This window comes from Pelophylax lessonae (genome assembly GCF_965119305.1).
Source record: "Pelophylax lessonae genome assembly, chromosome: 8".
In the NCBI taxonomy this organism is placed as follows: domain Eukaryota; kingdom Metazoa; phylum Chordata; class Amphibia; order Anura; family Ranidae; genus Pelophylax; species Pelophylax lessonae.
The window spans coordinates 177,520,825-177,547,390 of record NC_138775.1 but is presented as its reverse complement, the minus strand read 5'-3'; the positions used below and the strand labels follow the sequence as shown (position 1 = coordinate 177,547,390).

Below are 26,566 nucleotides of genomic sequence, written 5' to 3'. Positions count from 1 at the left end.
TTATACAAGAAACATTTTCATGCTTGTCTTATTGGATAATATTAAATGAACTGTTGTGATTGGCTGTCGAAAGCTGTGTACTAATGAGTACTAATGGATTATCATACAATCGATTCAAAAACAGTATTTTTGTACGATTTTTTTGATCATGTGTACAGGCCATAAGTAATGCAGTTTGAAAATATGAAGCTGGAGCTGGGCTTACACATAAATGCATAGGCACAGATTTTGGCATACATGAATGTTTGCATGTCTGTTTGACTTATAATGTTAATTATTTTCTATGTATATATTGTATAATACCAAATACTCTATCCTTCAGCAGTGATATGGTTAAACCTTTAACTAGCAGATATCAAGAAGCATGTCACAATCACTTGTCTGAACAATCCAAGAGAGCTTATAAAACAATTTATGCTTGAGAATTGTATGCATGGTTCTTTTACACTGATGTTAGTACAACAGAATAAGGCAAACAACGTTCAGTTCAACTGTGCCAACTATGGCCCTAGGTTTGATGTCACACGTCATGAAATGGTTCTTGATTAAATCTATAGGAACTTCTCACAGTTCAAACATTTGTAGACACTCCTATTTTATTTCACTTTCTTTACATTTTAATCCAACACCACTTTATTGTAATGTACATAAAAACAACCTCAGTGTTCCAGATGAGAATTTTTTCACTTATCACATATTCTTCTACAAGACTGAATACAAATGGGCTAGTGCTGTCTCTTGTTCATATTTGAAATCATTCATTAGAATACAATTGGGCAGTTTTTCAAAATTCACAGACCAAATTTCTGAAAAATAGAAATTCATTGATGCTGTTTAATCAAGTAGATATGCAGCAGTCCAGGGTTCAGGCAGTGTTCTTCAGTCTCACGTCAAATGGTGATGAGTAAGTCAACTGACCATCAGTACAAGTTCCTTAGTAGCAGAAGACTTTGTAGAAATTCTCACCACAGGGCTGCAATGTAACTTTAATGACTTCTTAAAGATAGTTCTTATTGGTAGTAGGAATACCATTATGAACTGTAAGGAGTTCTGTAAAGACTAGCCTGTAACCACCACAGAGAGCAGAGAAAATATATAGGACACACACTGATGAAGAGTGGGTCATAAAGCAGTATGAATGCAGTAGAAGAAAGAGCACTGAAAAATAAATAGAAAATTAGCAATGGACATAATAGGGCATATAACAACATACACTGAAACACTGAAGCACATGAAATGAATGATGACACAAATATTATTATTAAAAACTGGAAAACAATGTAAAATGAAATGTCAATGAAAAATCATGTTTAGAACTGTTATTTAGTCAATCAGAAATGACTGAATTTATTTTTATATTCTGCTAAAGTAAATGCCTAAAACCTCTATATTAAAATCCCATAAAATCCTGCACTTTAGATAAAATTTGAAATCAGGCTGGCAGTGGAAACAATTATGTAAAAGCTGTATTTTCTGGCATTGAGGAGGCTCTTTCAATTTGTATTCCGTGTTAAAACCTGTTTAGTCTCTCTTCCCTAAATCGTAGCTTGGTAAAAAAAGGCTTACAAGCTGTACATTAGGTTTGTACAATATTTCTGGCTATTGTAAAAAAAAAGTTATATCCTGCTCACTAAGTCTGCATAATAATTCTGATTGTTTCCTCTGAAATAATAGACTCCAATTTTTATTTCATGATATAACCTGCCTGATCTCTCCCATTAAAATTGTGGCCTACTAAAACTGGAGGCATAGCATACATTGTGTCTGTAATATGTTACTAATTTTCATCTCTGAAATACTACACTCAAATTTTTATTTCATGATAAAACCTGCCTGGTGTCTCCATCTTACTTTGCAGCCTAGTAAAACTGCTTACATACTTATAGAGCTCATACAATATTCCGGACCGTTGTCTATGAAATACTACTCTTTATTTTTTTTACATTAAAACCTTCCTGGTCTCTCCCTCTTAAACTGTGAACTAGTAAAACTGCTTACATACAGTGAATCTGTACAATATTTCTGACTTTTCCCTCTCAAATACATGTCCTTCATGGCAGTGCTGACCTCTCCATGCTCTTTGTTTGACAATTCCTTGCTTGAAATAGTCAAAATGGGTTTTTATGTTTCGGCTTCTCTCTGTAAATGTCATTAGTGTTTGTAGTATGGTTTGCAAACATAGGACAATTTGCTCATTTTTAGTAATCTTGCTCATTCTTAGTAATCCATAATGCTCTTTTGCAAAGTAAAATGTGGTCAGTTGAATATGGTTCTGGTGCTGGCACCAGGAGAGAACAGCACAGGGGACCCTCTCCACCAATAGGTAGATGGAAGTAAGGTAATAAAGAAAATCAAATAAATGGTGTTAACTTCCTCTAAAGCATTGTTATATTGGTATATGGGATGACAAGAACAGATAATCTACAAAGTTGACTGTACTGTTTTATAAATATTTGCCAGGTAAATTAGGTTAAACACATGGATTTCAACTGCACATTTTATTTGTTCAATGGAGGCCTGCTTTAGGCATCCCAATGGGTTGCTTAACCACTTGCCGACTGCCTAACGACTATCTACGTCGGCAGTCAGCCCCTCACAGGCAAAGTGACGTAGGTCTACATCGCTAGCCTGTAAGGGTCTAGCGTGGTCACCTACCCCCCCCCCCGCGCGTGTGACCGGCGGACCCGATGTCCACCGGTCACTCTGCGATCGCCGCTGCAGAGGGAGAAAGTCAGGCGGCTAGTGTAAACAAGCCGCCTGTCATTCTCCCCTGTGTAGAAACTGTGATCACACGGTTCTACTATGTAGAACCGTTGATCACTGTTTCTACAGCTCAACAGACAGCCAATCACAGTTAGAATCACGCCCCTAGGGACACACACAGCCCCTCCCTCTCAAATAAAGTTAACCCCTTTACTACCAGTGTAATTTTGCAGTAACAGTGCATATGTATAGCACTGATTACTGCAGTAATGTCACTGGTAACCCCAAAAGTGTCAAAAATGTCAGTCAAGGGTCCGATCTGTCCGCCGCAATGTTGCAGTACCGCAAAAAAAATCGCAGATCGCCGCCATTACGCGTTAAATAAAACCAACAAAAATGACAAAAATCTTTCCCTTTGTTAGTAAACGCGATAACTTTTGCGCAAACCAATCAAAATACGCTTTTTTCAATTTTTTTTACCAAACATAGGTAGCATAAAACAAATTGGCCGAAAATGTTAAAAAATTTTGATTTTTACATTTTTTTTTGGGGAATTTCATATAAAAAAATGTGAAAAATATTGTTATTTTTGCAAAATTGACGCTCTTTTTTTGTTTATAGCGCATGATCAAAAAATCGCACAGGTGATCAAATACCACCAAAAGAAAGCTCTGTTTGTGGGAAAAAAAGAACGTCAAATTCGTTTAGGTACAGCGTTGCACGACCACGCAATTGTCCGTTAAATTCATGCAGTGCCAAATCGCAAAATACCCCCTGGTCAGGAAGGGGGTAAAATCTTCCGGGGCTTAAGTGGTTAATTACTGTATCTTGCCACAAAATGTAAGAAAAGGAAGCTGATTTATCGGTAAATTCACAGAGATCAGCCAGCTTTTTAGATTTCAAAATCCCAATGCACTTTTTAAAACAACCTCTGTCACAATATTAATACCACATACTGGTTACTTTCTCACAGTCTCAATGCGTTATTAAAGTCACTGTGATTAATAGACCAAATAATTGCCCATCGTTATGACTTATTAGTGGAGGCTGCTCCAGGGTTTAATAATTAAGAGATAATTAGACTTGCCAGTAACTTATTTAGTGATATGATAAAGCAGTAAAGGGAGGTCCAAGTTTATTAACTCTTTTATGTTTCAGCACCTGGTAATGATTTAAACTTATCCCTCAAAGAAACAAAATAGCATGTGACAGTACATGGCTCATTTATTTTAGTTGTGGAATTAGAACACACTTACCCACTCTTATTTTAAGTGAAAAATGTGATGCTTAGAGTGGTTACATGTTTCACAAACCCTGTGTAAAGTTGGCAAATTTGTGGCAAACCCAACTGAAGTCTATGAGATATCAACCTTGTTATTCAATTGTGGACATTTGTAGGTCTGATAAGCAAGCTATTGCCAAACAATGGCCATTGGAAGCCAAATACTGCCAAGACATGTACCAATATGAAAATTAAGCCTATAAATAACTTTCAGCTGTCCCTAACACACAATGACATTAAGGCTTCGGTGAGCCTACTTTTATACAAAATGCGGTCTGAGTTATTCTTTTAAATGTTGGGCATTTGTGACTTATCTGAACAGGGCCAAAGGTTATGCACTATTTCTGGCCGTAAACCTGCAAAGTTTTCAGCTGAGAAATCCAAGGGATTTTCAAGTGAAGAAGAATGTATAAGACCCATGTTTACATTCCTCTTTATATCTCACTAAGATATAAGATAAGAGGGCTAATGTCCTTCTTGGACCTCCAAAGTTAAGATATACTTTTTATGAGTACACTTTTAGCAGGACTAATTTACCTCCAGACATAGCTCACTGGGAAACGTATTTTAGTATCTTCATTAAATGTAGATTGTATCAGGATGCCAACTCCATGTTTCCCAGTGTGTCTATATGTTACCTTGTGTCACAATGGCAGGATGGGCACTTAACTGACAACTTGAATTTCATGTTGACTAAAGATATGCTAATCTAATATTAAAACCTGGTGAGAAAAACAGACTTGTAAAAAAAGCTATGAGACTATTGGTTAACTGTACACCAAAGGAGAGAAACAAAACTGATAAAATGGATGGGAGATCTCAGATACACTGAAATGTTACAAAAAGAAAAAAAAATTGCTTAGCTTGGAAAAGAAATTTGAGTAAGCTAAACACATGTTAATATGTGCACTGTCAATATAATTATTTGTCAAAGTAACTTTTATTTCTAATGACTGAAAAAAAGAAGAAATCAAAATAAATACAGGTTGCATTTCATATATCTAATGGTATCATTTAGGGTTAATTAAAAAAAGTATGCAAGTGTTTTGGTCAAGAAGAGAAGACATCTGGGCGCTTTTTATTTAGTATGGAATGTTTCTTCAGGTAGGCAAAACTGGTTCTCATATGTTTTTGTCTTCCTTTGGTATTAATTTGCAGGAGTTACAAGTTGAATTTGATGAACACCTGTCTGTTTTCAACCTAATTCATTATTTAACTATATGTGCAGATAAAACAAGAACATGGTAATATAGAAATGTTATATCAAAGAACACGCTCTGTCAGGTTCTTATTGTGGCTTATTTCTCCATTGGGGATAGTTACTTTTGCTTGCTTTTACAGTACAGGTCAGAATTGTTTTGCCCAATGGGACAGAGAAAGAGTGGTGAAGTGCAGTGAAAGGGTGGAAAATGCTTCAAACTTTTTGATCTTTGTGTCTGGTTATGACCGTGAAGGAAAATGTCTCAAATCAGAGCACATCATTAGAAACTTTACAGATGTTATGATCCTTCTCCATAAAAAAAAAAACATGTCTTAATTCCAATTTAATTACATCTAAATACATGTAATACCTCAATATTTCAATTATCTGAAGGCATTAGCTTTTTGGTGGTTTGCCTTTCTGACCAATAGGGATAATCAGAGGGAGAAGCGTTCATAAAATGTAACCTTTTGGCTTTATATTTGTTTATCAAATGCTCTACTGTATTTCAACAGGCTGGGTTTGTAATCTATTTTCTTTAAGGTACAGACTAGATATGAATGTTATCAATATTGTAAAACATTTATATAACTTAACTGACCTTTTCTTGACTTAGTAAAGTGCATAATGCAACAGCTTATCAGATAGATACCAAAATAGACAAAACTGACACATAAGCCACTGTTTGGGAATTATCTTAAATATTTAAATCTGACCTATTTTATGTATTTAAAAATGTCTTTACAAATATGAGATGCATCCTTTCTGCTAGGCTCTTTATCCTAAAACCAGGATTTTTAAATATGTGTAAATATTCATCTTTTCAGTTGTGAACTGAGCATGTAAATGATGAGATGTACATTCCTACTGCATCTGTTTCTTTAGTATCATCATCTCCTCTGAACTCACATTATTCACTACATTGTTGTTTTTTGCCTGTAACTGCTGGGTGTTGCTATAAATATATACCTTATGAAAAGATAGGTTATTGTATGCACTTCTTGTTTGGTGCTCTATACTGCTAAAAAAATCAATATAAAAACCAGTTGCCTTCCACAAAACATCTGTGAGCTGTACTAAACAAATTGTTGACTTTTGCAAGACCATTGAGATACCTATCTCAGAAGATAAAATAAATATGCTGTAACAGAAGGATTATCATCTAATACATGTGAGATGTCACATTAGAGTGAACGTAGACAATGTAGACAAACTAGATGGAGTAAAGTAGAAAAAACTATATACAGATGAACAAGGGCTCCTTGGTGGAAGGCTGGTTGTGTTGAACCTCACACATCGCTGTCCGTTTTAATGATGTGAAAAAGCGTGACATTAAAAAGCACCTGATGTCCATTGTTCCAGGCATACAGGGCACGATCTCGAGCATTGTAATCCAGCATAGATATGTGAAAGTACTGATTGTGAAAGGGGATGTCCATATATTCATATGTAGAGGCCTTGGTAGAATATGAGTAGTAGACCTTCGCCCCAGTGAGATGGTTGTTGGTGACATACAATGTGCCACAAATCATAAAGGACTCTCCAGCACTCCTCTTAGGATATCCTGTACTCCAGCTTTTTAATACCTCTAATGTATCCTGCCGTAATTGGCTAATAACAATATTGCCAGCATTCTGGTTGGTAGCATAAACAGCCCATAACCCAAATTCATCAGCCATGAGATCAATGTCAGAGTAGCCACCCCATGTGTAAGGATAGACGTTGTTGAATCCAGCATTGTCCAGACTACGTTGGGCCAAAATCTTCCCCGTGCCAAAACTGTACCTAATAATGATGTTGCTTTGGAACTTGTTGAAGTACAGTGAGCCATTGTACACTAAGTGGCTGGTGCCGGCCCATTTTACTGGTAGTGTGTAAGTCCTTGACTCTGCTCCGGTGACAAAATCTGCCATTGACTTGTACTCACGTACAATCTTGCTGTTTGTAAATCCTTCCATGTACCAGACCTGAAAATATGTAATAAATATGAATGAATGAAAAATATTGTATTTATTGCTATTGAGCCTCTGCTGAATCAGCTGTCATCATTTCTTTTGGACATATGGGTTAAGATTTACATTTCTGCTTTCTTTGAATATTTTATGTTTTTTTAAGATGAACAAACACCTTGCAGTAAATTATTGCAACAGTTATTAGCAGGATAATAAGTAAGAGTTTCCAGGCCAAATTCCATCACTATTCTCCAGCCTTATGATATACCAGTAGTACTCTTCTATGCACACATGTCTACATGCATAGAAACTGTAGATCCTAGCACCCAGGACATGTGCCCAGGGTCTTCTACTAAGTGCCTCAGGTTTTGGTGTAGTAATTGCTGAAACGTAATATTCAGAGAATGACAAACACATTTCAACCTTTCCTGAACCTTGGTTCTGAGATTTATTTTTGGATTTTGTATATCTATTCTCACACCTCCATTGGGAATAGCATATTGCCTATGATAGTTCCTTATTTTGGGTTGTACATTTTGTGAATTAGAGAATCTGCCACTTGTCTAAAACTAGTGAGTTTCTATGTTTACCTTTGCTACAAACTGTGCACTAATGTCTCAACACTAGAAGGGGTTGGGGGGACCAAATAGACCAAAGACAAGGAATACAGAAGACAGAAAGGTGAAGACTGATAGAGTGGAAGATATAGGGCTTTCTCTCCACCTTTCATTCTGTTATAACACAACCCCCACAACATTTCAAGGTGCCCAAAAGGGTTGCTGTTCCGGTTTGAAAAAATGCAAAATTCAACCCAAACATTACAAGTTGGCTTCTAATAAGCTTGAACTAAACATCTCCAATGTTAAAGTTCACTGAATTTATAGAAAAAATGCTGATATCATTACTCATGCAACTCTGTACACTGGTAAAATACAGTATATACCAGTACAGGGTTGGTTTATAATTTTGCAGTGTGTTATCACCAAAATTACATAACCCCCCCCCCCCCCCCCTGATGTGTGGCGGTATGTAGTAATGAATGTAAAACTTATATTGTGGGGTTCCCCTTATTATTACAACCAGTCCCTTATCCAGACATGCAGCCTGAGTGCCCAAGAAAGGAAGGGCAGCAGGCATCCAACAATCCCAGGCCGCAATTCATTCAACATTAAGGGGTACACTACAAGAAAGATGTGGCAAAGCCTCCTCCCTTTGCAAAGAAAACTTGTCTGAATGTTGAGGGAAAAGGATCTCCTCCCCACCTATGTGTTCCCCAAAAAGGAGCAGGGGGGAATGCAGTGGACTTATACAAGAATCTGGAAACCTTATTTAGGATAAGGAGGCAACCAGATACCTACCCCCTCCCAGGGTAATGAGCACAGGTGTACATTAGTACTCATTACCCATTCCCTCAAAGAGTTAAAAGAAGAACAAACACATACACCAAATAAAAAGTTTATCAGATAAATCACATTTACCAGCTGTTAAAATGTAATTTCTCCAGAAGTAAATCAGCATCAATCACAGCATCGAGAGAGATAATCACAGTGTCCAGTGATGTAATCCACATTAATCACGGCATCCAGCAAGATAATCCATGTCAATCATGATGACCCATAACCCACTGATCTGTACAAGCTGCAATCCTGCTACTAAAGGATAGACTGACAGATTTTGGCCTGAGGTGATTTAGATATACTGCCATTAATCCTGGGTGATATCATTGACCAAATTTGGTCAATGACATCACCCGGGATTCCCAGCAGTATTACTGCAGCCATGAATCTATCATTTAGTGGCAGGAGTGTGGATTGAACCCCCCCCCCCCCTTATTCCCTTATTGAGTGGCAGGTGTGCAGCGAGCACAGACATTCTCATTGTGACATTATTGACTACTTCAATGATGTTCAAACTAAGTGTGTTGATGTTGCAAGTTGTTGGGCTCCCCCAGTCAGTTTTCAAGGTAGACCTGATCGGAACCTCTATTCTTCTCTATGGAGCAGTGGGTGTAAATGAACATGTGTCTGTTTACACCCGCCTATATCTGATCTGATCCAATCCGAGAAAAACAGACGGATGGGGATATATTCGCCATCCGTCTGGTGAATCAGGTCAGATGGCAGTTTGGTGTAAATGGACAGGCAGTCCGTTAACATCCGGCCGCCCATAGAGGAGAGTGGTCTGTGTCCGTGTCCGCTCTGCATGAGAGGATCAGACATGGACCTTTCATCCGCCTGCTTAGCAGGGATCAGCATAGGGATACCCTGCTGAGCAAGCAGATTGCAGCACCAGTCCCCCCCGTGTGAAAAGGGCCTTATGCTGAACTGTCAGTAAATGAAGCAGAGACATATTTGAGCAACACTTGTGCCCAGAGGTGTTTGGGGTCTTTTAGGACTCTAACAAAACCACTGCTGTAGATAACTTCATTCCTGATGGACTAAACGCTACCTTAATTCTCTAAATACACCATAGGAAGCAAGTAAACTGCTATACAAACTGATTAGAAGCCTAACATAACTTTAAAAATATGTATTTTGATGTTGCATTTATTATTATTATTTCTGATATCTTAATTATCTTAATTATTTACGCAGTGAGTCATTTTATACTAATTATGAAAATACATACACGATTATTTTTCTCTGATGCTATAGGATCTGTCATCCATGCTCCAAACCTTGGCCCAGATGCCTTTATTGTAATAGGACCAGCAATCTTCATCAGTTTTCCACAAGCTAAAAAATGATGAAAAATATGGGCCATGGTTACAACATTACAGAGAATAAATGTTGCGCAATAAAAAAAAAAAATTACCCAAAATTTGCTGCTTTATAAAAATGTCTCTAAAATATTATATACAGGATAATAACCCATGCAATACATAATAAAAATACAGGTACTGTATATATTAACTTTATGTTAAATACAATATTTTTAATAAATGAACTTTGCCAGTGTAAAATTATTTTCGCACAAATCAGTTTTAGGATGACACCGTCATTGGAGACAAGAACTTAAAGACCCTAATGTGTCCCTGCTGATAATTTATAGCAATTTCTAAAATTTTGGCCTTCAACTGTAATCAGCCTTGCAGGGCAGATGGAGGGGAGGGTTACAGGTTCAGTGTGCATTTTAGCAGAAGTATTTTAAATTACCCCTAGGTGGCATATTTTTACAGCGTACTATATAATACTGTTATGGTGCTAGGTATGTAGAGGAAAACAAAACTTTTGAAATGCACAAATAAAAAAGTCTATGGTTGTGAACTTGACAATAAATCATCCTTGCAGAGACTTGCACCCATCTATCCTTGCACTTTAACAAAGGCAGCATATTGTGCAGTAACACCATCAATGACTTAAAATATAATTTTGTGACAGATAGCTATGGAAATATTTGTATTGAAAATATGTGTTCAATTTGTATTTCTCTAGAGATTTTTGTAGGCCACTCTATCCAAGCTTTTCAACGAGTTCTGGAATTGGCTTTGCTATAACATAACAGTAAAGTAACACATGGCTGAACAGTTCATTTACTATTTCTTGTGAACTGTTATGAGTGTCCTTCAATGAAATTGTTTTGAAAATTCCATTATACATTTTTGTACAAGCAAAAGAAATAAGTGGGATGCTAATGATGACAATGGTGACATGTCTTACATCCCATGTATTGCAGTAGATCAAAGGATTTACAGGTGTTGAGATATACTGTCTTGTTACTGGAGATCGAGTTATGTGGAATTTATTAATGTGTCTGTAACAAGGCAATTTCTGGTGAGATATGCTATTTAAATAAAGATTTTACTCAAATTTATTTAATTTAATGAGGAGTAGTGTTGAGCGAACACGGACTGTATTATTCGTGTTCGTACCGAATAATTGGATTTTTTGTACCCGAACACGGACACGGACACTTTACTGTATGTTCGGGTAAAAATCCGTGTTCGGTCGTTTTATTTCCGGGTTTTGCATGCTTTGGCGCTCTTTTCATGGCGGGCTTTCAACAGCCAATCAACAATCGTTTAACTGGTGTGCCTTAAGCCATCCCAGCCATGCCTGCAAATGTCTCAGTAGCTGTGATTGGCCGTCTGAAGCATGTGACCAAGTCTTTATAAGTTCGAGGCAGCCGCAGCGGCGTCATTATGCTGCTTAGATTCAGGGACAGAGCACACATCAACGTGCTGGCTGCTGATTAGGGAAAGATAGGCAGGAAAAAACCATTTGTGTCCGGATAGAATTGAGGGACAGGTCGGAGTGTTTAGGCAGGGCGAGTTGTAGGCATTTTAGGGATAGAGTCTGCTGAATTATATAGGGTCAGTGTCTTCTACAAACTACAATCGATATTGCTGTGTGGGGGGTGGGGTGAATCTGCACTCAATCCTGATCTACGATCTCTTCTCAATCCTGTTAGGGACAGAGTCTGCTGAATTTTAGGGAAACTGTGTTCTACAAACTACAATCGATATTGCTGTGTGGGGGGTGGGGTGAATCTGCACTCAATCCTGATCTACGATCTCTTCTCAATCCTGTTAGGGACAGAGTCTGCTGAATTTTAGGGAAACTGTGTTCTACAAACTACAATCGATATTGCTGTGTGGGGGGTGGGGTGAATCTGCACTCAATCCTGATCTACGATCTCTTCTCAATCCTGTTAGGGACAGAGTCTGCTGAATTTTAGGGAAACTGTGTTCTACAAACTACAATCGATATTGCTGTGTGGTGTGGGATTGGAGATAGGCAGGTGTCAGTGATCCACATCCATTTTTCTGTGTGTGAGCTGCAGTGAACACAATCTTTTTGGGCTGCAGTGAACACAATCTTTTTGGGCTGCAGTGAACACAATCTTTTTGGGCTGCAGTGAACACAATCTTTTTGGGCTGCAGTGAACACAATCTTTTTGGGCTGCAGTGAACACAATCTTTTTGGGGTGCAGTGAACAAAATCTTTTTGGGGTGCAGTGAACACAATCCTTTTTGGTGTGCAGTGAACACAATCTTTGTGGGGTGCAGTGAACAAAATCCTTTGTGGGGTGCAGTGAACACAATCTTTTTGGGGTGCAGTGAACAAAATCCTTTTTGGGGTGCAGTGAACAACATCCTTTTTGGGGTGCAGTGAACACAATCTTTTTGGGGTGCAGTGAACAAAATCCTTTGTGGGGTGCAGTGAACACAATCTTTTTGGGGTGCAGTGAACACAATCTTTTTGGGGTGGAGTGAACAACATCCTTTTTGGGGTGCAGTGAACAAAATCCTTTTTGGGGTGCAGTGAACAAAATCATTTTTGGGGTGCAGTGAACACAATCTTTTTGGGGTGCAGTGAACACAATCTTTGTGGGGTGCAGTGAACACAATCTTTTTGGGGTGGAGTGAACAACATCCTTTTTGGGGTGCAGTGAACAACATCCTTTTTGGGGTGCAGTGAACACAATCTTTTTGGGGTGCAGTGAACACAATCTTTGTGGGGTACAGTGAACAGAATCTTTGTGGGGTGCAGTGAACACAATCTTTGGGGGGTACAGTGAACACAATCTTTGTGAGGTGCAGTGAACACAATCTTTGTGGGGTGCAGTGAACACAATCATTGTGGGGTGCAGTGAACTCAATCTTTGTGGGGTACAGTGAACACAATCTCATACTGAAGGTTTGAGGGTGCTGCCTGTTCCATACTCCCCCTACTCCTCATCTAGCCTTTTAGGGGTACAAACAATAGTAATTGGGGCCTAGTGTGGTTGTGTACGTGTGATATACATACACTTTTTTGGGATCATATTTTCTATTCCGCTATTTAATCAAAAACCTTTGGGGATCAGTTAAATTGGGGGATAGTCTGTGTTGGTACGTGTGAGAGAGATCCACCTTTCCAAGTTGTTGGGGTTCATCTCATACTTCTGAAGGTTTGAGGGTGCTGCCTGTTCCATACTCCCCCTACTCCTAGCCTTTTAGGGGTACAAACAATAGTAATTGGGGCCTAGTGTGGTTGTGTACGTGTGATATACATACACTTTTTTGGGATCATATTTTCTATTCCGCTATTTAATCAAAAACCTTTGGGGATCAGTTAAATTGGGGGATAGTCTGTGTTGGTACGTGTGAGAGAGATCCACCTTTCCAAGTTGTTGGGGTTCATCTCATACTTCTGAAGGTTTGAGGGTGCTGCCTGTTCCATACTCCCCCTACTCCTAGCCTTTTAGGGGTACAAACAATAGTAATTGGGGCCTAGTGTGGTTGTGTACGTGTGATATACATACACTTTTTTGGGATCATATTTTCTATTCCGCTATTTAATCAAAAACCTCTGGGGATCAGTTAAATTGGGGGATAGTCTGTGTTGGTACGTGTGAGAGAGATCCACCTTTCCAAGTTGTTGGGGTTCATCTCATACTTCTGAAGGTTTGAGGGTGCTGCCTGTTCCATACTCCCCCTACTCCTAGCCTTTTAGGGGTACAAACAATAGTAATTGGGGCCTAGTGTGGTTGTGTACGTGTGATATACATACACTTTTTTGGGATCATATTTTCTATTCCGCTATTTAATCAAAAACCTTTGGGGATCAGTTAAATTGGGGGATAGTCTGTGTTGGTACGTGTGAGAGAGATCCACCTTTCCAAGTTGTTGGGGTTCATCTCATACTTCTGAAGGTTTGAGGGTGCTGCCTGTTCCATACTCCCCCTACTCCTAGCCTTTTAGGGGTACAAACAATAGTAATTGGGGCCTAGTGTGGTTGTGTACGTGTGATATACATACACTTTTTTGGGATCATATTTTCTATTCCGCTATTTAATCAAAAACCTCTGGGGATCAGTTAAATTGGGGGATAGTCTGTGTTGGTACGTGTGAGAGAGATCCACCTTTCCAAGTTGTTGGGGTTCATCTCATACTTCTGAAGGTTTGAGGGTGCTGCCTGTTCCATACTCCCCCCTACTCCTAGCCTTTTAGGGGTACAAACAATAGTAATTGGGGCCTAGTGTGGTTGTGTACGTGTGATATACATACACTTTTTTGGGATCATATTTTCTATTCCGCTATTTAATCAAAAACCTCTGGGGATCAGTTAAATTGGGGGATAGTCTGTGTTGGTACGTGTGAGAGAGATCCACCTTTCCAAGTTGTTGGGGTTCATCTCATACTTCTGAAGGTTTGAGGGTGCTGCCTGTTCCATACTCCCCCTACTCCTAGCCTTTTAGGGGTACAAACAATAGTAATTGGGGCCTAGTGTGGTTGTGTACGTGTGATATACATACACTTTTTTGGGATCATATTTTCTATTCCGCTATTTAATCAAAAACCTCTGGGGATCAGTTAAATTGGGGGATAGTCTGTGTTGGTACGTGTGAGAGAGATCCACCTTTCCAAGTTGTTGGGGTTCATCTCATACTTCTGAAGGTTTGAGGGTGCTGCCTGTTCCATACTCCCCCTACTCCTAGCCTTTTAGGGGTACAAACAATAGTAATTGGGGCCTAGTGTGGTTGTGTACGTGTGATATACATACACTTTTTTGGGATCATATTTTCTATTCCGCTATTTAATCAAAAACCTTTGGGGATCAGTTAAATTGGGGGATAGTCTGTGTTGGTACGTGTGAGAGAGATCCACCTTTCCAAGTTGTTGGGGTTCATCTCATACTTCTGAAGGTTTGAGGGTGCTGCCTGTTCCATACTCCCCCTACTCCTAGCCTTTTAGGGGTACAAACAATAGTAATTGGGGCCTAGTGTGGTTGTGTACGTGTGATATACATACACTTTTTTGGGATCATATTTTCTATTCCGCTATTTAATCAAAAACCTCTGGGGATCAGTTAAATTGGGGGATAGTCTGTGTTGGTACGTGTGAGAGAGATCCACCTTTCCAAGTTGTTGGGGTTCATCTCATACTTCTGAAGGTTTGAGGGTGCTGCCTGTTCCATACTCCCCCCTACTCCTAGCCTTTTAGGGGTACAAACAATAGTAATTGGGGCCTAGTGTGGTTGTGTACGTGTGATATACATACACTTTTTTGGGATCATATTTTCTATTCCGCTATTTAATCAAAAACCTCTGGGGATCAGTTAAATTGGGGGATAGTCTGTGTTGGTACGTGTGAGAGAGATCCACCTTTCCAAGTTGTTGGGGTTCATCTCATACTTCTGAAGGTTTGAGGGTGCTGCCTGTTCCATACTCCCCCTACTCCTAGCCTTTTAGGGGTACAAACAATAGTAATTGGGGCCTAGTGTGGTTGTGTACGTGTGATATACATACACTTTTTTGGGATCATATTTTCTATTCCGCTATTTAATCAAAAACCTCTGGGGATCAGTTAAATTGGGGGATAGTCTGTGTTGGTACGTGTGAGAGAGATCCACCTTTCCAAGTTGTTGGGGTTCATCTCATACTTCTGAAGGTTTGAGGGTGCTGCCTGTTCCATACTCCCCCTACTCCTAGCCTTTTAGGGGTACAAACAATAGTAATTGGGGCCTAGTGTGGTTGTGTACGTGTGATATACATACACTTTTTTGGGATCATATTTTCTATTCCGCTATTTAATCAAAAACCTTTGGGGATCAGTTAAATTGGGGGATAGTCTGTGTTGGTACGTGTGAGAGAGATCCACCTTTCCAAGTTGTTGGGGTTCATCTCATACTTCTGAAGGTTTGAGGGTGCTGCCTGTTCCATACCCCCCCTACTCCTCATCTAGCCTTTTAGGGGTACAAACAATAGTAATTGGGGCCTAGTGTGGTTGTGTACGTGCGAGATACATACACTTTTTTTGATCATATTTTCTATTCCGCTATTCAATAAAAACCTTTGAGGATCAATTGAATTGCGGGATAGTCTGTGTCGGTACGTGTGAGAGAGATCCACCTTTCCAAGTTGTTGGGGTTCATCTCATACTTCTGAAGGTTTGAGGGTGCTGCCTGTTCCATACCCCCCCTACTCCTCATCTAGCCTTTTAGGGGTACAAACAATAGTAATTGGGGCCTAGTGTGGTTGTGTACGTGCGAGATACATACACTTTTTTTGATCATATTTCCTATTCCGCTATTCAATAAAAACCTTTGAGGATCAATTGAATTGCGGGATAGTCTGTGTCGGTACGTGTGAGAGAGATCCACCTTTCCAAGTTGTTGGGGTTCATCTCATACTTCTGAAGGTTTGAGGGTGCTGCCTGTTCCATACTCCCCCTACTCCTCATCTAGCCTTTTAGGGGTACAAACAATAGTAATTGGGGCCTAGTGTGGTTGTGTACGTGTGATATACATACACTTTTTTTGGATCATATTTTCTATTCCGCTATTCAATAAAAACCTTTCTAGGGCAAGATCTTAAATTACAGAAATATGAGGAGACCGTCAAATAAGGGCCGTGGCCTGGGTCGTGGTGCTGCTGGTAGAGCTCCTGTTGCAAGGAGAGGACATGGTCGATCTGTGCCAGCTACACGCACAAGTGAAACACCTTCCTCAAGTGTGAGTAGGCGACAGAACCTGCATCAGTATTTGGTAGGGCATCAAACGCCCCTAGAAGTGATGAGGCCAGAACAAGTTGAGGCGATAGTAGATTGGTTTGCTGCTGACAGTGCCTCCAGTTCCTTCACATTGTCTCCCACCCAGTCTACTGCAGAAAGGTCAGAGTTGGCACCTGCAGCCAATGTCCAACCGTCTTTCACCTCACCCCCTTGCAAATCAGGCCAGCAGTCTGAGCCCCAAGCCATACAGCAGTCTCTTATTCTTTTTGAGGACTCTGTCAGCAGGGTTTCCCAGGGCCATCCACCTAGCCCTGCCCCAGAAGTGGAAGAGATTGAGTGCAGCGATGCCCAACCACTTATTCCTCAAGATGAGTACATGCAAGGATCATCGCAGCACGTCTCCGATGATGACGAAACGCAGGTGCCAACTGCTGCGGCGTTCAGCATTGTGGAGACCGACAAGGAGGGCAGGGGTGAAGACTGGGTGGAAGATGATGTGGAGGACGATGAGGTCCTCGACCCCACATGGAATGAACGTCATGCAGGTGAACTGAGTAGTTTGGAGGAAGAGGCGGTGGTCGCACAGAGCCACCAGCACAGCAGAAGAGGGAGCAGGGTGCAGAAGCGGAGCGGCCGTGCCCTAGACACTACGCCCGCTACTGCCCAACGCAGCAAGGGAACGAGCGCACCAAAGTCAGCTCAAAGGAGTTCTCTAGCGTGGAAGTTCTTTAGAAAATGTGCTGATGACAGGACACGAGTGGTTTGCACCCTGTGCAATCAGAGCTTGAAGCGAGGCATGAACCTTCTCAACCTGAGCACAACCTGCATGATCAGGCATCTAAGTGCAAAGCACGAGCTGCAGTGGAGTACACACCTTCAAAACCAAGAAACGTCTCTGGCTCATCCTGCTTCCTCTTCTGCTGCAGTCTCGGCCGCTCCAGCCACATCTGTAGTGATACCGGCACCTGCCACCCCGCAAACAGACGATCTGTCAGCAACACCACCACCTGGGTCACCAACAACCATCTCCACAATGTCCCGTGGAAGCGTTCAGCTTTCCATCTCCCAAACACTTGAGAGGAAGAGGAAGTACCCCCCTACCCACCCGCGATCCCTGGCCCTGAATGCCAGCATTTCAAAATTATTGGCCTTTGAAATGCTGTCATTCCGTCTGGTGGAGACGCACAGTTTTAAAAACCTTATGTCGGTGGCTGTCCCACAGTACGTCGTGCCCAGCCGCCACTACTTTTCCAGGCAAGCCATCCCTTCCCTGCACAACCAAGTGGGGGAAAAAATCAGGTGTGCACTGCGCAACGCCATCTGTGCCAAGGTCCACCTAACTACGGATACGTGGACCAGTAAGCACGGTCAGGGGCGTTATATCTCCCTAACGGCACACTGGGTAAATGCAGTGGCGGATGGGCCTGAGGCGGATAGCAATTTGGCGCATGTCCTTCCACCACCGAGGATTGCAGGGCGCTTCAGTTTGCCTCCTGTTCCTAACTCCTCCTACTCCGCTTCCTCATCCTCTACCGCCTCCTCATCCGGACAGCGTAACACCTTCACCACCAACTTCAGCACGGCCAGGGGTAAACGACAGCAGGCAGTTTTACAACTTGCCTGTTTGGGGGACAAACCACACACCGCGCAGGAGTTGTGGAGGAGCATGGAACAGCAGACAAATGAGTGGTTGCTGCCAGCGAGCCTCAAGCCCGGCCTGGTGGTGTGCGATAACGGGCGAAATCTCATAGCAGCTCTGGGCCTAGCCGGTTTGACGCACATCCCTTGCCTGGCGCATGTGCTGAATTTGGTGGTGCAGAGGTTCCTTAAAAACTACCCCGATATGTCAGAGCTGCTGCAGAAAGTGCGGGCCGTTTGTGCGCACTTTCGGCGTTCTCACCCTGCTGCTGCTCGCCTGGCAGCGCTGCAGCGTAACTTCGGCCTTCCCGCTCACCGCCTCATATGTGACGTGCCCACAAGGTGGAACTCCACCTTGCACATGCTGGAAAGACTGTGCGAGCAGCAGCAGGCCATAGTGGAGTTTCAGCTGCAGCACGCACGCGTGAGTCGCTCTGCGGAACAGCACCACTTCACCACCAATAACTGGGCCTCCATGCGAGACCTGTGTGCCTTGTTGCGCTGTTTTGAGTACTCCACCAACATGGCCAGTGGCAATGACGCCGTTCTCAGCTTAACTATCCCACTTCTATGCCTCCTTGAAAAAACAATTCGGGCGATGATGGAAGAGGATGTGGCACAGGATGAGGAGGAGGAGGAGGATGAAGAGGTAACATTTCCAAGGCTTTCAGGGCAGTCATTCGCAAGGGGCTCCGAGGGTGGGTTCCTGCACACGCAAACGCCAGGGACGCAATTGTCCAGCAGGGGCACAGTTCTGGAGGATGAGGAGGATGAGGAGGAGGAGGAGCTGGAGGAGGAGATGGAACCATGTTCACAGCAGGGTGGCACCCAGGCCAGCTCATGGCCATCACTGGTGCGTGGCTGGGGGGATACAGAGGACACGGACCATACACCTCCCACAGAGGACAGCCTTTCGTTGCCTCTGGGCAGCCTGGCACACATGAGCGATTACATGCTGCAGTGTCTCCACAACGACCGCCGAGTTGCCCACATTCTAACTTGTGCTGATTACTGGGTGGCCACGCTGCTGGATCCCCGTTACAAGGACAACGTACCGTCCTTAATTCACTCACTGGAGCGCGATCGCAAGATGCGCGAGTACAAGCGCACGCTGGTAGACGCCATGCTGCTGGCATTCCCATCTGACAGCGGGGCCACAGTGGAAGCACAAGGCAGAGGAGGAGGAGGAGGAGGTCGCCAACGCAACCAGGGCACCGCCAGCACCTCAGAAGGCAGGGTTAGCATGGCCGAAATGTGGAAAAGCTTTGTCAGCACGCCACAACAAACAGCAGCACCAGCAGCTCAGATGGAACGTCTTAGCAGGAGGCAGCATTTTACCAACATGGTGGAGCAGTATGTGTGCACACGCCTACATGTAGTGAATGACGGGTCTGCCCCCTTCAACTTCTGGGTCTCCAAATTGGGCACATGGCCTGAGCTTGCCCTTTACGCCTTGGAGGTGCTGGCGTGCCCTGCAGCCAGTGTATTATCTGAACGGGTATTTAGCACGGCTGGGGGCGTTATAACAGACAAGCGCAGCCGCCTGTCCAGAGACAATGTGGACAAGCTCACGTTCATTAAAATGAACCAGGCATGGATCCCACGGGACTTTTCCGTACCTTATGCAGAATAGCAATGGATACCGACCTTACCCACCCATTGTTCCATTTTTGCTCTTTCTCACTCTTTTGGGGTGTACCCTCATTTAAAATTTGTGAAAAGAAGCAGTGTTGGCTACCTCGTCCTCCTCCTCAGGGCCAGATTAATGTAGGGTCTATTGGAGCTGCAGCTCCAGGCCCCTACCTTTTATATAGGCCCCGGGTTGGCCATATTCACTGTTACCGCTCTTCTGTCACTTGTAAACACAGAAGTCTGGCTTCTATGCTCGCTTCCCCAGGCAGCACCCTCAGAACCTCCCCACACAGCGTGAAGGCCGGACAAGGAGGGACAGTTGGCGATGCATGGATGTGTTTATGGGCTTCAGAGACAGCATCCCATGTTGAATTAGGCATGCATGGCTGCACCCTTCCTCCTCTGGGTGCATGGCAAGGCACGGCCCTAAGGCCCTTCAAAATCCTCAGCACCAAGCCCATGATGCTGTTAATCCGGCCCTGGTCCTCCTCCACCGCCGCTTCCACCTACACCGCCCATAGGTGTGCGCAGCCTATTGCATTAAGGTGTGCACCCCAAAGTTGAAATACACATGCATGTGTTTGCCAGCAGGGAGAGTAATGTATCGGGGCCATGTACCTGTAGGCAAGGAGAAATAGAGCAGAGCAGGTCCCAGGGAGATCTTTCCCATCTCCTCACTGGCAATGCTATGTGCCCTAGGTGATTAGGGTGTGCCCAGGCACACCCAGCACACCCTGTGCGCACGCCTATGTCACCGCCACATCCACCACCACCTCAACCTCCCTCCTACTCCATATGGGCCTCGTCCTTCAGAGATGAAGAAGAACATTGTTTTATTTTTCTGTTTTTTTTTGTTGTTTTAAGTTATTTCCCTATCCACATTTGTTTGCAGAGCACTTGCCATGCTCTTAATTACGTTTTGCTGCCATTTGCAGCACTCTAGCCCTTTCCTTTGGTGTTTTAGAGCCATTTTAGTGCCTTAAAGTTCGGGTCCCCATTGACTTCAATGGGGTTCGGTGTCCGGGAAAAGTTCGGTAAAAGTCCGGGACACGGACCCGGACTTTTTTTTAAAGTTCGGCCGAACCCGTCGAACACGGACATCTAGGTGTCCGCTCAACCCTAATGAGGAGCAGTTTTTCTTTGCATGTGATTCCTATTTAACAACATCTGCTTTGGAATTGTGGAGTGGAGTAAAGATCGAACGAGGTTCATTAAGAAGAGGCATATGGAGATTTAGGCTCGGTTCACACTGGGGCGACCTGTCAGGTGACTTAGTCCCCTGACAAGTCGCACCTCATTCAGTGTAATGGAACAGTTCTAATCCGAGCGACTCAAGCCGATCCAACTAAGAAAAAGGTTCCTGCAATACTTGGGGGTGACTTTAGAGTGATTTGCATTAACTTCTGTTAAAGAAGTCATTTGCAAGCCACAAGTGTGCGGCTCAGCTTCAAAGTTGGTGATTTTGAAGCATCGCTAGTGTGAACCGAGACTTATTGTATGAAGTACATGATGCTTGTCTGTGGAATGATAAGCAATACCATTTGTTAAGTGTTCTACCTTCATTGAGATATGGAGTTTGCACAGAGCTATTACTATTGGTCTGGTGGAAGAAGATATCTTGATCTACATTTGAACTTTTAATGTTTATTGGACTCTCAGATACACTATGGTGTTTTGAGGACTCTAAAATGATTTGACTAACACAAATATGTTCACATGTATGGATTAAGTCCCCGTTCACACTAAGGCGACCTGTGAGGCGACCTGGTCGCCTCACAGGTCGCCGTAGGTCGCCTTCCATAGGGAAGCTGCGGACCCGTTCTAATAGGAGCGACACAAGGCGCTCCGACTTAGAAAAAGGGTCCGGAGCTTCTTTGGGGCGACCCGGAGGCGACCGCCATAGACTTCAATGTTATGAAGTCCGTGGCGGCCGCTCCGAGGTCGCGGCGCGCTGCTCGCACCACGATCTCGGAGGTCGCCCCCCCCCCCTAGTCGGATCGCCCCTATGTGAACGGGGCCTAACTATATATAAATATATATGATGTGAATGTACAATATTTATTTATTTATTTATTTACTTATTTTTTAATGTGCTGCCACTCTCCTGTCCCACATCATAAGTACAGCCAAACACTGCCCTGCCTCCTAAGCATGACCCTCTACTACGGATTTTAAAGAACAAGGCATCAAAATAATATGCAGGCCTCGATATGGCACTATATTGTAGAGCACTGTACAGTATACTCAGAACTGTGAATTTTACTCACTGACCTCCAGAGGCAGGGGAACCCCCCCCCCCCCCCGAGACAGGGAGGGCTGACATTTCACCACAAGGTGTAGTTTTCTGCAATGTTACTCCACATCTCATATCATTCATTAAATGCAAACACAGTGTTACAAAGAAGTTCTTTCTGCAGGGAGAACTTCGTGATTGCAAAAGGTATAATCGCAAGACTTGCAGTTCATACGACCAGGCTCTTCTCCCAGCTTTTCACCTTCATTCACTGTCGTAAATACCAGTCATTTGGCTCCACGTGGAGCCTAATGCCCTTTTTACTGTTTAACCTTCACGTTACAGTACCCAGTGTCTGTCAGAAACTATTATTGCACTTGTTCTTCTAGGATTCACCTGCAATTAGGAACCTGTCTTTTGGCATTCTACTTCTCTTGATGTGAGAGTTGGATTTGGTAACAGGGCAACTGGAGTTGGAGTAGTAAATAGTAGCAACAGAGCTTGTGCAAAGGTAAAGAAATTACATATGCAAGCAAAAAAATATAATCATATAAAGCATTTTGATTTACTTAGTTTTTTCATGCAATCTCTCAGTCGGGTCTCCAGTCCTAGAACCCGTTGATGGAGCTCTTCGTAGTCAAATGCCCCTATCTCATGTTGGATGGTTGTGAGAATTCCAGTCAAATTTCTGATCTCCTCTTTGAACTGCGTAATTAGCCGGGCATCTGTCTTATATTGTTCCAAAACTGGAATTAGTGGCTGGAGCTCATCCATCTTTTCTTTCAGATCCTAAAATAAATAAAGGAGTTAGATAAAATCTTAACAGAATATTACATTAAATCTATTACATTCTATACTACTGCATGATGAAAAAATGAAATAGTGCGCTTGCAAATCCCATACAAATAAAGTTGTATATAGACAAATCAATCATAAAAACATATATGAACCATATATGATAACTGATAAACCATACAAAGTTGATTATTAACAACACAATGTGCAAAAAGGTCCACACAAATGAGCAATCCCCTAAAGGAATGCATAGATGTAATAAAACAAAAGAAAGTATTTTGTGAAATAAATGAAGTAAACGCGCGCCACTTTCCCTTCTCCGAGCGGCGATCCTAGAGAAGGCGGGAAAATCTTGTCACCCTGCGCTATTAGAGACGTGAATTTGTGCGGTGGGCACGGGAAGTAAAAGTGACATTTGAGGAATAGGGACCACCTATGTAAAAAAATTGAATAGAAGCTCTTCAGTTGCTAAATAAGAGACAGTCATCTTCAGCTTCATATGGGATTTTTAATACGCCCCAGTGAAGGGAAAGATACCATATTCTCCACGGTCTGGAGTTGATCCTGGGCACTGTCTATACACCATCCATATACCTACAGAGGTTAAAGATATACCCTCTTTTTAATTCTGGAAGCTATAATTATCACCTGGGTGACACAAGACAAGCTTTTTATTTTTCATGAGTGGAGGTTGGGATTATGTTACACCTGGCTCCTATTGCCATTTGGTAAGGGGCTATTTCACTTATTTGTGTGTCATGGATTTGTTGTCTCACACCGGCAAGATTGGAAGACACTTTACTTCATTTATTTCACAAAAGACTTTCTTGTGTTTTATCACACCTATGCATTCCTTTAGGGGATTGCTCATTTGTGTGGACTTTCACATTGTGTTGTTAATAATCAACTTTGTGTGGTTTATCAGTTATCATATATGGTTCATATATGTTTTCATGATTGATTCGTCTATATACAACTTTATTTGTACTGTATGGGATTTGCAAGCGCACTATTTCATTTTTTTATTATTATTCCACATTTCTAGTGCTGCTGCATAGTTATTTAGGTTAGCGCACCCTTTTTCATCTTTTTATACTACTGCATAGAAAGGTGCAATATTCTTACAAAAAGCATGAAAGTTTTTGGTCAATGTTAATTTATCTTTTTAACCACTTGCCTACAGTGCACTTTCACCCCCTTCCTGCCCAGACCGATTTTCAGCTTTCAGCGCTCTCACACTTTGACTGAGAATTACTCAGTCATGCAACACTGTACCCATACAAAAATTGTGTCCTTTTTTTCACACAAATAGAGCTTTCTTTTGATGGTATTTGATCAATACTGGGTTTTTTATTTTTTGTGCTATAAATAAAAAAAGACTGAAAATATCGTGAAAAAACGCATTTTTCTTTGTTTCTGTCATAAAATTTTGCAAATTAGTCATTTTTCTTCACAAATTTTGGCCAAAATTTATACTGCTACTTATCTTTGGTAAAAATAACCCAAGTAAGTGTATATTATTTGGTCTTTGTGAAAGTTATAGAGTCCACAAGCTATGGTGCGAATCATTGAAAATTGATCACACTTGCTCACACCTGATGTACTGAAGGCCTATCTCATTTCTTGAGACACTAAAAAGTCAGGAAAGTACAAATACCCCCCCAAATGACCCCTTTTTGGAAAGTAGACATTCCAAGGTATTTAATAAGGGGCATGGGAAATTTTTTTGAAGTTGTAATTTTTTGCCACAATGCTTTGCAAAATGAAGATTTTTTTTTTTTTTTTTTTTACAAATTGCCATATTAACAGGTTATTTCTCTCACACAGCACATGTATACTTGCAACTACACCCCAAAACACATTCTACTACTCCTCCTGAGTATGGCGATACCACATGTGTGAGACTTTTTCACAGCCTGGCCACATACAGAGGCCTAACATTCAAGTAGCCCCGTCCGGCATTCTAGGAGCACAAATTACACATATAATTTCCTGACAACCTATCGCACTTTTGAAGGCCCTGGAGCACCAGGACAATGGAAACCCCCATAAAATGACCCCATTTTGGAAAGCAAACAGCCCAACGTATAATTTTTGAGGCATAATGAGTCTTTTGAATATGTCATTTTTTTCCACAAGTTTTTGGAAAATGTGGAAAGAAAATGAAAACACATTTTTTTTTTTACACAAAGCTGTCCATTTATGCAATATTTCTAACACATAGCATGTACATAGCAAAAATTGCACCCCAAAATACATTCTGCTATTCCTCCTGAGTATGGCAATACCACATGTGTAACACTTTTTCACAGCCTGGCCACACACATAGGCCTAACATCCAAGTAGCGCTTTACACAAAGTTGTCCATTTATCCACTTTAAGACTGGGCCTATTTTTGACACTTGGTGTTTACAAGCTAAAATCATTTTTTTTGCTAGAAAATTACTTGGAACCCCCAAACATTATATATTTTTTTTTAGCAGAGACCCTAGAGAATAAAATGGAGATCGTTGCAATATTTTTTATCACACCATATTTGCGCAGCAGTCTTCCAGATGCGATTTTTTTGAAAAAAATTCACTTTTTTGAACTAAAAAATAAGAAAACAGTAAATTTAGCACAATTTTTTTTCATAATGTGAAATATAATGTTACGCCGAGTAATTAGATACCCAACATGTCATGCTTCAAAATTGCGCATGCTCACAGAATGGCGCCAAACATTGGTACTTAAAAATCCCCATAGGCAACATTTTAAAAATTTCTGCAGGTTACTAGCTTAGAGTTACAGAGGAGGTCTAGGGCTCATATTATTGCTCTCGCTCTAACGATCGCGGCGATACCTCACACGTATGGTTTGAACACCGTTTACATATGTGGGCGGGACTTGCGTATGCGTTTGCTTCTGCGCGCGAGCTAACGGGGACAGGGCGCTTTAATTTTTTTTTTTTTCCTATTTATTTTATTTATTATTTTTTTATTTTTACACAGTTTAAAAAAAAAATGTTTTGATCATTTTTATTCCTATTACAAGGAATGTAAACATCCCTTGTAATAGAAATAGGCATGACAGGTCCTCTTTATTGTGAGATCTGGGGTCAAAAAGACCTCACACCTCACAACTACACTTTTGACGTAGCTCCGGTCCTCCAAGACCATAGAGTTGAGTGAGGGCCATCTTGCCCTCACTCGACTTCCTGTCTCTGAGGATCCGGGACCGGATAGTTTTCCCCGCTGCCGGCGGGTCCGGTAAGCTGGGAAAACGTCTGGGACGCGGCAGGAGGGGGGGGGGGCACCTCTTCCCCTGCACCGTAAGGGTAATTCCGCGGCGAATCCGCCACTGGGACCACCCTTATCTGAAAGCCGACCGCCCGCCGTTTCAAAAAATACCGGGGTTATGGGGGCTATCTGCTGCCATAACCCCAGTATTTAGCTTTTAATGGCCGACGCATATAGTCGTTAGGCGGTCAGTAAGTGATTGCATGTATATGGCAAACAGGTGACGATGACTGATGGGGTGACAGGTGACGATGACTGATGGGGTGACAGGTGACGATGACTAATGAGGTGAAAGGTGACGATGATTGATGAGGTGACAAGTGACGATGATTGATGGGGTGACAGATGACAATCACTGACGGGGTGACATGTGACGATGATTGATGGGGTGACAAGTGACGATCACTGATGGGGTG

The 26,566-nt window shown here is 42.0% G+C and overlaps 1 protein-coding gene across 2 annotated transcripts in view; it reads right to left on the bottom strand.

Annotated features, from left to right (window-relative positions):
* Positions 1–6,062: 6,062 nt before the first annotated feature.
* OLFM3 (olfactomedin 3) overlaps positions 6,063–26,566 on the bottom strand; it is a 369,646-nt gene continuing 349,142 nt past the window's right edge. For both annotated transcript variants that reach the window (XM_082266132.1, XM_082266131.1), the window contains exons 4-6: positions 22,647–22,866; positions 9,767–9,873; positions 6,063–7,153 (exon numbers count right to left, since the gene is read on the bottom strand). In XM_082266132.1, the coding sequence (XP_082122258.1) occupies positions 6,476–7,153; positions 9,767–9,873; positions 22,647–22,866 (1,005 nt within the window). In that variant the 3' untranslated portion in view covers positions 6,063–6,475. The remainder of the gene's footprint in view (positions 7,154–9,766; positions 9,874–22,646; positions 22,867–26,566) is intronic.